This window comes from Microtus ochrogaster (assembly GCF_000317375.1).
Source record: "Microtus ochrogaster isolate Prairie Vole_2 chromosome 6 unlocalized genomic scaffold, MicOch1.0 chr6_random_2, whole genome shotgun sequence".
Taxonomy (NCBI): domain Eukaryota; kingdom Metazoa; phylum Chordata; class Mammalia; order Rodentia; family Cricetidae; genus Microtus; species Microtus ochrogaster.
Window position 1 is genome coordinate 11,612,112 of NW_004949095.1, and position 10,255 is coordinate 11,622,366.

At 40.4% G+C, this 10,255-nt stretch overlaps 1 protein-coding gene across 5 annotated transcripts in view; it reads right to left on the reverse strand.

The window, feature by feature from the left end:
- Positions 1–10,255, reverse strand: part of Dnm3 (dynamin 3) — a 495,066-nt gene that overhangs the window by 357,145 nt on the left and 127,666 nt on the right. For all 5 annotated transcript variants that reach the window (XM_005363963.2, XM_005363962.2, XM_026787594.1 and 2 more), the window contains exons 3-4: positions 2,070–2,219; positions 849–1,052 (exon numbers count right to left, since the gene is read on the reverse strand). In XM_005363963.2, coding sequence (XP_005364020.1) covers positions 849–1,052; positions 2,070–2,219 — 354 coding nt within the window. The remainder of the gene's footprint in view (positions 1–848; positions 1,053–2,069; positions 2,220–10,255) is intronic.

A 10,255-nucleotide genomic window follows, 5' to 3' on the forward strand; every position in this document is an offset into this window, starting at 1 on the left:
CACATACACACATACACACATACACACACATATACACACACATACACACACATACACACACATATACTCACACATACACACACATACACACATACACACACACACATACACACACATACACACACACATACACACACATACACACACATATACACACACATACACACACACACACATACACACACATACACACACACGCATGCACGCCCATACACACACACACATACATGCACGCACGCACACATACATACACACACACACACACACACACACACACACACCAAGGTATTCCAATAAGGTCTTTGAAGAAAGGTTGTCATTTCTTAACTCAGAGAAAGGGAAAATTAAAACATCATCGGAAGAGATGTTTCAGGATTCTGACATACAAATAACAAAAATGTCCCTGATTTTATAATATACATCAAATAAATACAGACTGGATAATGTATGTTTGTTTTTTAAACTTTTCCTATTTTCAAAAAATAGTAAACAAAAGACAATAGAAAATATTCTAATTGTGACATTTGGGTAACTCCTATAATAACTAAGTAAATGGAATTCTGCTAGTGCACAAATGTATTTTATTAACCTTTAAAACTAAGCACTCAATGAGGTTTGAAAGTGTCTATGTTCTTGGATTTCATTTAAAGAAGTTTTTAATCATGTGGCATTTGGCTGTAGTCCCTAATTATTCCTCTTTCAGCACCTGAAATATAAACTATTTACCAACATTGACCTTGTTGAATTTTATGATATTAAGTCATTAGAGTTTGGGCTACCTATAAACACGGTCAAAGCTCTTGCGACCTTGCAATGATTCTTTCTCATCATAATGGCCACACACTCACCTTGAGGATCAACTTCTTTAGCTAGCTTCAGTGCATCCGAGTTGGCAAGATCGGTGTTGGCCGGGGTGACAGCCAAGACCAGACAGTTCTCCCTCGTGATGAACTGCATGATCATATCTCTGATCTGATGCTCAATGTCTGGGGGCTGGTCTCCCACGGGCACTTTCGTTATTCCAGGTAAGTCGATTAGCGTTAGATTTAACACTGCGTGGGGAAGAATGGGAGAGTCTTACAGATACCTTCAGTCCTAAACATACCCACAAGGTTGTCTAAAGACACCCAGGTGACTGCATCATCTGCCACTTAGCTCAGCTTTATGTGCCGTGTATGTGAATGACTCCATCACAAGTGCGGAGAAGGAAAAACACTGAACACGAAAAGGGGTTGCTCGTTTTCTCTATTTTTACATGATTGAGCTAAGCCAAATGATCATCTTAACATAATCTGGAAGGCATTGATTTACATGCCTAGCAGTTTGCTGAGAGAGCTGCCATCCCTCACTGTCATAACGAAGCAGCTATAATTAAAACACCGAACAATACATGCATATGCTGTCTGCCTGTCTTGTGCATCGCCTTCAAGTGGTACAAAAATTCTCAGGGTAACAGTTGCCCTTCCCCTTCAGAAGCATCAGATGTTATTTACAGAAGATTAGCCACTTAGCCTACGGGAACGATGTTAGCCATTTGTGGAGCTTTGGGTGGAGTGAGCGGGCTGTACCAGCAGTCAGTGCCAAGGTGCTTCCAATCCAACCCAACTACTATCTCCTAGATGAGGGTGGCAAGTCCCTATGGGAATTTATGATGACTGTCTAGGGATAAAAATCACACTTGGATCCTCAGGAGTAAAATTAATAGAAATATAAAATGGCTACAGGGAGATCAACAGGGAAGGATTCAACCACATACCTCTAAATTTTTTTGGCAAAGACTAGAGACAATAATAAAATAATAATAATAATAATAATGTAAATTTTTATGTGCCCACCTTCTGATTTTTGAAAGTTTAGAAATTTTTAAAAGGCATTTTTCTCAGTTCCCAAGTCAATTATGATGTTATCGGCCCCTCCTGCCGCTCTCTAAATAGTCTTAGCTCTTTGAATTGTACCAGAGGTTCCAAGACCCAAACAGCCCAAACTGTTTGCATGTTCTATAATGAATGGGAATTTTTCTAGGGAAAATTTTTTGAGGAGAATAATTCAAATTTAAACATTATACTTACCGTGTGGAGAGTAGACTCGTAGGTTGATGGGTATAGGGGAAATACCCTTATTCATTCCTGTCACTCGGTCTGTTTCTGCTTCAATCTCATGGCGGACTTCATCAAAATCTGTAAATTTTTTTCCTTTGCAATGCAGAAACTCAGCATATTCTAAAACAAACAAAAAACAAAGAAATTCATACACTTATGTTAGAATTACATCAAGGAACCAATATCTTATTTAAGAATAAATCAAATTACCAATGTTGTTCCTCAGATATCAAAACAACTTAGCAATTCTAATACTGATAATTCTCTAAAAATATCAAATTTTCTATGTTTCAGATAAGAATTAAGTTTTAGAAATGTCTCTAAGCCAACAAGCCTACCAAATGATTTTTTAAAACTGGGGCTACTCAAATGATAAAACAAACAAAAAAAAAGGTACCCCGGTATTAAGACTGTAGGTCTGGGGTATGCACACACCCACCTACTAACACTGCACTCTTCTCCTTTTTCAGCATCACCACCTCGTTAAGATGGAACGCTCTGCCATGCAAGCACATCTTCAGAAGCTAGGGAACTTGGAAAGAGTATTTGGTTAACTCTTTTTAAATGCAGGGTTTTAGATTTAGCAAGAAACTATTCAAAATATCATATAAACTTGCATAAGTAGAAATTTTCTCAAGAAAAAAAGAGATAAAGTATTAGATCAAAACTATTTGCCTGCATTTAAAAATTACTATATAGGCAGAAGAATCTTAAAATAACTATAAAAATAACAAAAAAGTGGAGAAATTGTTTGGTTAATTGGTTGATTGGCATTTTGTCTTTCTGTATTTATTTATTTATTTATTTATTTATTTATTTATTTATTTATTGAGGCAATGTCTGGCTATATAGTCCCGGCTGGTCTGAAATTTGCTATGTAGCCCAGACTGGTCTCAAACTACTGCTTTGGCCTCCTAAGTATTCAAGTTAGAAGAGGCATACCACTAACTCCTAGCTGCTACACTATCAAATTAGATGCCCACTTCTAGAGCTATCTATGAAAACAAAACTTTACAGTAGTCATACTAGCAAACAATTTTTGGCAGACATTTTGATTTCTCCAAACTGAAGAACTGCTCCATCAAACATACGGTAAGGATGAGCACCTTGGTCCCAATGGATAGTGAGGCAAGGACCAGCAGTCTTTCCAAATTCCTAGCCAAAGACATTGAAAATTCACGCAAGAAAATCAGCCACAGCCAAGGAATGTATTGTTTTAGAGCACGGCTCCTCTTCATCAGCACCATAGCGTTGATTTGAGGAGCACAGATTACACCACCAAGTTAACACAGGCTTGGTGGAGGAGGTGTTGTCCGCACTCTAAATGCTAGGACATGCAGAGCTGGAGAAGTGGGAAAGGGCTGAAGGTGGAGTAGAAACAGAGTACTTAAGAGTGGGAAGAATTTCATGCCATACAGGAAGAAGAAAGAAATCTGAATCTTAAGTATCACCAAACCCCTGGCAGAAATTTCTTCCTGGACCCATTCACTGATGGCGAACTAAATATTTGACCTCTTATTTGAGGGTTGAAAAATCAATTTTAATAGGGATACAAGGAACATACCTAAACATAATAAAGGAAATATACAACAAGCCAACAGCCAATGTCAAACTAAATGGAGAGAACTCAAAGCAATCTCACTGGAACCAGGAGCAAGACAAGTTTGTCCACTCTCTCCATATTTATTCAATATAGTTCCTGAGGTTCTATGTAGAGCAATAAGACAACAAAAGAAGATCAAGGGGATACAGATCGGAAAAGAAGACGTCAGACCCTCACTATTTGCTGATGATATGATAGGTTACATAAGCAACCCCAGAACTTCTACCAAGGAACTTCTGCAACTCATAAACACCTTCAGTAATGTAGCAGGATACAAGATTAACTCGAAAAAAAAATCAGTAGCCTTCCTTTACACAGATGGGCTGAAAAAGAAATCAGAGAAGTATCACCCTTCACACTAGCCACAAATAGCATAAAATATTTTGGAGTAACTCTAACCAAACAAATGGAAGACTTGTATGATAAAGAACTTTATATCTTTGAAGAAAGAAATTGAAGAAAACACCAGAAAAGGGAAAGATCTCCCATGCTCTGGGGTAGGTAGAATTAGCATAGTAAAAAAAATGGCAATCTTATAAAAAAACAATATACAAATTCAATACAATGCCCATCAAAATTTCAGCAAAATTCTTTACAGACCTCGAAAAAACAATACTCAACTTCACATGAAAAGGCAAAAAATCCAGGGCAGCCAAAACAATCCTCTACAATATAGGAACTTCTGGAGGCATCACAGTCCCTGACTTCAAACCCTACTACAGAGCTACAGTACCGAAAACAGCCTGGTATTGGCATAAAAACAGATAGAAGGATTAATGGAACCAAATTGAAAACTCTGATATTAATCCACACACCTACAAACACCTGATTTTTGATAAAGAAACAAAAATATAAAGTAGAAAAAAGAAGGCATATTCAACAAATGGTGCTGGCATAACTGGATATCAACATGTAGAAGAATGCAAATAGATCCATATCTATCTTCATGCACAAAACTCAAGTCCAAATGGATCAAAGACCTCAACATAAAGCCAACCACACTGAACCTCATAGAAGAGAAAGTGGGAAGTACACGTGAACACACTGGCAAAGGAGAGTACTTCCTAAATATAACCCCAATAGCACAGACACTGAGAACAACAATTAATAAATGGGATTTCCTGAAACTGAAAAGCTTCTGTAAATCAAAGGACATGGTCAACAAGACAAAACAGCAGCCTACAGAATGGGAAAAGATCTTCACCAACCCCACATCAGACAAAGGACTGATCTCCAAAATATATAGAACTCAAGAAATTGGACATCAAAAGAACAAATAATCCAATACAAAATGGGATACAGATCTAAACAAAGAACTCTCAACAGAGGAATTTAAAGTGACTGAAAGACACCTAAGGAAATCTCAACATCCTTAGCCATCAGAGAAATGCAAATCAAAACAACTCTGAGATTCTATCTTACACCTATAAAACTGTCCAAGATCAAAAACAATGATGACAACTTATGCTGGAGAGGATGTGGGGTAAAAGGGAACACTTCTGCATTGCTGGTGGGAATGCCAACTGGTACAGATCCTTTGGATATCAGTATGGCAATTTCTCAGAAAATTAGGAAACAACCTACCTCAAGACCCAGCAATACCACTTTGGGGTATATATCCAAAGGATGCTCAATGATACCACAAGGCCATGTATTCAACTGTGTTCATAGCAGCATTGTTTGTCATAGCCAGAACGTGGAAACAACCTAGGTGCCCCTTGACTGAAGAATGGATAAGGAAAATGTGGTACTACACACTGGAGAAAAAATTTAATGACATCTTGAAATTTTCAGGCAAATGGATGGATCTAGAAAATATTATATTGAGTAAGGTAACCCAGAAAGACAATTACAAAATTATTCACTCATAAGTGGCTTTTAGACATAAAGCTAAGAAAATGCAGCCTACAATTCACAATCTCAGAGAACCTAGACAACAATGAGGACCCTAAGAGAGATATACATGGATCTAAGCTTCACAGGAAGTAGAAAAAGAGAAGATCTTCTAAGTAAATTGGGAGCATGGGGAACATGGGAACGGGTAGAAGGTGAGGGGGAGGAAGGGAGGGGAAAAAAATAAAAGCAGGCTTGTCCATTCACACACATACATGCACGCACACACACACACAAACCCAAAAATCACCTATTTCCTGTTACTTTATACCACAATAAATTTTAAGTAAATAAAAATGATTTGAAAAGCACTGTCTTCTGGCTATGACACGGCTGATGGAATCATGAAACACAGCAGTATGCTGACTGCACCAGACCTGCGTGTGGAAGTAGAGCGTAAGAACACAGGGGTTGGTTGAGAAGAAGGGTGTCTTTCGGTGTTTTCGGGAACAAAGAAAGCAAAAAGTATTGAGTATGTTTATAATACATAATGAACTGTGTCAGATTGTCAGTGTTAAATTAATAAGAATGTAATGACAAAATGTGAGGAGCACAAATGGGGGTTCCTTTGTTGCCACTAGATGGCACCTCCTTACTGTCTCGGCAGGGACCTAACTGATGTCCTTCAAGAAGATTGCCAAGCCGATGAGATTTTCAATTAGATTTCAATTAGCTCCTGGAGTCCTGAAGACACTTTTATCATGGAACTTGGAGAGTCTCCACCTGCAGAGTCATCGGAAACCTCTGCGTCCCACAAATGGATTTGGGAATGTCTTTATTTACTTATTTGGCAAATCTTCATCAAAATATACTTGAAGAAACTAGGGCTTAATAGAGGACAAGAAAAGTCTCGTGGCTCACAAGGTTAATATTTAATTAAGTTCCAAAGTAGCAATGTGTGCATGCCAGATGATAAGGGTGGTAGAGACAATAAAATGGCAGGGGCGCCAGAGAATGTGGGACATTTTGGAGTAGTGTTCATTTGAGTAAGGCTTCTTTGATATGATAAAGCATGCTGGGCTTGCTGAGGTATGAGAAGGCCAATATGGCTGGAGATAGGGACAGGCTTGGATGATGAAGAGCCATTTTATGGACTTTTATTTTCACCCCAGTGATACGGTAGACTACGGAGGGCATGGTTAGAAAGAAAACACAAGGCATTTGAAATGCTTATTAACACTGCCTGCCGTGGTATGGACAAACAATGGGGAGCCAGAGGAAGCGGATGCTAGAATAATCCAAGTCATAGCTGAAGGGGCTTGAAGCAGAGGCGCCGAAGTGAGGTATTAAGAAATGGTTGGGGCTGGAGAGATGGCTCAGAGGTTAAGAGCATTGCCTGCTCTTCCAAAGGTCCTGAGTTCAATTCCCAGCAACCACATGGTGGCTCACAACCATCTGTAATGGAGTCTGGTGCCCTCTTCTGGCCTGCAGGCTTACACACAGACAGAATATTGTAAATATAATAAATAAATAAATATTAAAAAAAAAGAAATGGTTGAATTCTAATATACTTAGAAGGAAAAAGAAATAGGATCTGATCTGCTAATGGGTTTACAAGCAGGGCTGTGGGAAGAGGTGGCAACAATAGCTTCATGGGATTCAACCTTAGAAATCAGAATAATTCTGAAGTAGAAGAGACTGAGAGAAAGGGGTTGTGACAGGAGGCGGGAGGAGGCGGGAGGCAGGAGTTTGGGTGGAGACTCACTGAGTTGCACACCCACCCTAGCACAGGAACACCCGCTCCAGCCAAGTGTTATTTATACCAAGGCTGTCAGTTCTGTTTAATGTGTGTCTGCTCTGCAAACTTTCCAGAAGATGGCGGTCAAGTGCTTGCAGGGGGAAAGGGAGGGAGGCCTTTTCTAATGAGCACTAAAATGCCTCTGGGGCTTCATTCCTGGAGTCTTCCATGCAGGGAGAAGTCTGAGCTGGATAAATATATTAGGAACTCGTTACATTGGGAAAGCCCTGAGAGAGCAAAGGCTCAGCACACTGGGCCCAGGTGTGGTAATCAGGAAACGAGAGGTGAGGTGAGAGAAAACTGGAGAGGTGAGCTCAAGTCCTGGAAGGAGAACTTCCTGAAGGAAGTAGACTTTGCACTCAGCCCTTCAAGAAGTTGGAAAGTGAGAGAAAGGCATGGAGAAAGGGATGGATGGAGGAAACAGGGTTACAGAAAACTGAGAAGCCAGAACATAGAGACGATGATCAGCTAAGCTTTTAAGGAGTTGTGTGGTAAAAGAGAGAGTGGCCTGGCAGGACGGGTGGGGCAGAAGGTGAAGTCAGGAGAGCTCTTTGTAACACAAGCAAACTGACAGCGTGTAATTCAGCCTTACAGGAAAGGTGAGGAGGTGAGCGTGAGGATAGACAGGTGATGAAGCCGAGACAAGCGGAGGGCAGAGGGAAAAAGACAAGCCCATCAGCATATCTGTGGTGGAGCAGGAAGGAAACAGGAGAGGTTGGAGTGAAGGTGTTGGATGTGTAACACCCACCTGTGACCGGGAGAGCTTGTCCCGCTTGCCTGAAGTCAAGGACTTTAAAAACATTCCTGGGGTCAGCAATAAGGGTCAGTGCCACCAAGGCTGACAACCGGAATATGACCCTGGGATTCACGTGCTAGAAGGAAAGCACCTACTCCCACAAATTATCCTCTGACCCCCCCCACACACACACACACATACACACACACACACATACACACACACATACACACACACACACATACACACACACACATACACACACACACACATATACACACACACACATACACACACATACACACACACATACACACACACACACAAACAAATAAATGTATTTTCTTTTTAATGGACTAGAGAGATGGCTCAGTGGTTAAGAACACACATTGCTCTTGCAGAGAACCAGGGATCACCTCCCAGCTTACACATGGCAACTCAATTATCTGTGACTATAGTCCCGAGGGATTCAGTGCCCCTTTCTGGCCTTAACAGTCATTGGTGTTGCACATACATACATGCAGACAAAACCCTCATAGACATAGAATAAAAATAAATCTTAAAAATTAAATAAACTAAATTATGTCTACATATATTTTCATTGGTTATTATTCGTACATATATTATTTCTACAATATAAATTAGAGAGAGGAGAGAGAGAGAGAGAGAGAGAGAGAGAGAGAGAGAGAGAGCACATACCAGCCAGCCATAGAAGGATTCTAAAAGGGTTTAAGGGTTTTTTTTTAAAAAAAAATTACCATAGCAAGAATGTCAATTTGTACTTAACCTGACCTATAGCAATCTCTGGGCTCAGATCTGCCTAGCATTCTAGGTGCTGGAGCCAAACCTTGCAAGATCAGAAAGAATTGATGCTTTACAGTTTGGAATATTCAGTTAAAACTAGCAGGCCTGAGTTGTCGGAGAGAAGCTGTCTGTAATCCATCTTCTACTTCAGTCAGAGACTCACAGGTCGACGTCCCTTTGTATACCCCATGGTGAGGGTTGTCAGACACACTTCCCACCTTCTTATTAGAAAAACCATGGTTCCCATGACTGCAGTTCATAGCCATGGGCTGAGTTCACCTAGCAGCAACTCCTGTTGGCCGGTCTGTTAAGGGATGTGTTCACCTAGCAGGCAGACCACTGGTGAGTGGAAAGCAGAGGCGGTGTGAGCGTTTTCGTACACTTGCCCGCTGACGCTAGGAAAGGGGAATGTCAGCCAGCATAAAATGTCACAAATCCCAAGTAAATTCTCGTGAGTAATGCAAAGTCTAAAATGTTTACCTCCCTGCTATCCAACACACAAGTATGTGAAAAGCTCATAGAGGGTTATCACCAAACTATTGCACCGCTCAAGGAAAGAAGGTTTGTATGAGTCTGGGCATGAAGGAAATTCTAACTCTGAGCCTAAGCTAAACTCCATAGAACAGGTTTTTGAGCCACTGAACAGAGAGACTTTAGGGACCTGGCAAAAGTGTGCCTTCTGTGACTTTTGTATACAATGGTAAACTCTTTTGCTTGGAGATCTACAAGGCACAATCTCATTTTTGTGATTTTGAGTGCATTCTTTCTCAAAGAAAAGCAGAGTTCCCAGTGATGAGCTCTCCAGCTCCGTGCGCAGTGTTCTATTCACTCCAAAGGCTGTTACACAAACGGTCTTTTTCTCCAACAACGCCGGGATCAATCTGAACAGACAGTGCATTCAGCATCTTAGCCATGAGCTGACATAAAAGATGAAGGCTGTATGCACATGAGCCTGAGACTCCTGGACACACCATGCAATTCTAACTTGGGGCGTATAGCCTGCCTCACAGAAATTCTCATTGCCTCTTCAGTTTCCCAGAGTGGTACCCTTAGCTTTAAATACCGGTCCTGTTTCCTGAATGCGAGAGGAGCCTGTCCTGGAGCAACGATAAGATATGCTTCAGAAGAATGAAATGGAAGCAATGAAGAAAACACAAACCGAGGGAAGGATGGAGATGGAAAATCTGGGTAAATGAAAGGGAACTACAGAGACAAGTACTAACAACAGATTACAAGAGATAGAAGAAAGAATGTCAGACACTGAAGATACCGTAGAGAAAATAAACACTATGATCAAAGAAAACAGCAAAACCAACAAATTCTCATCACAAAACATTGAGGAAATCTGGGACACAATAAAAAGACCAAACCTAAGAATAATT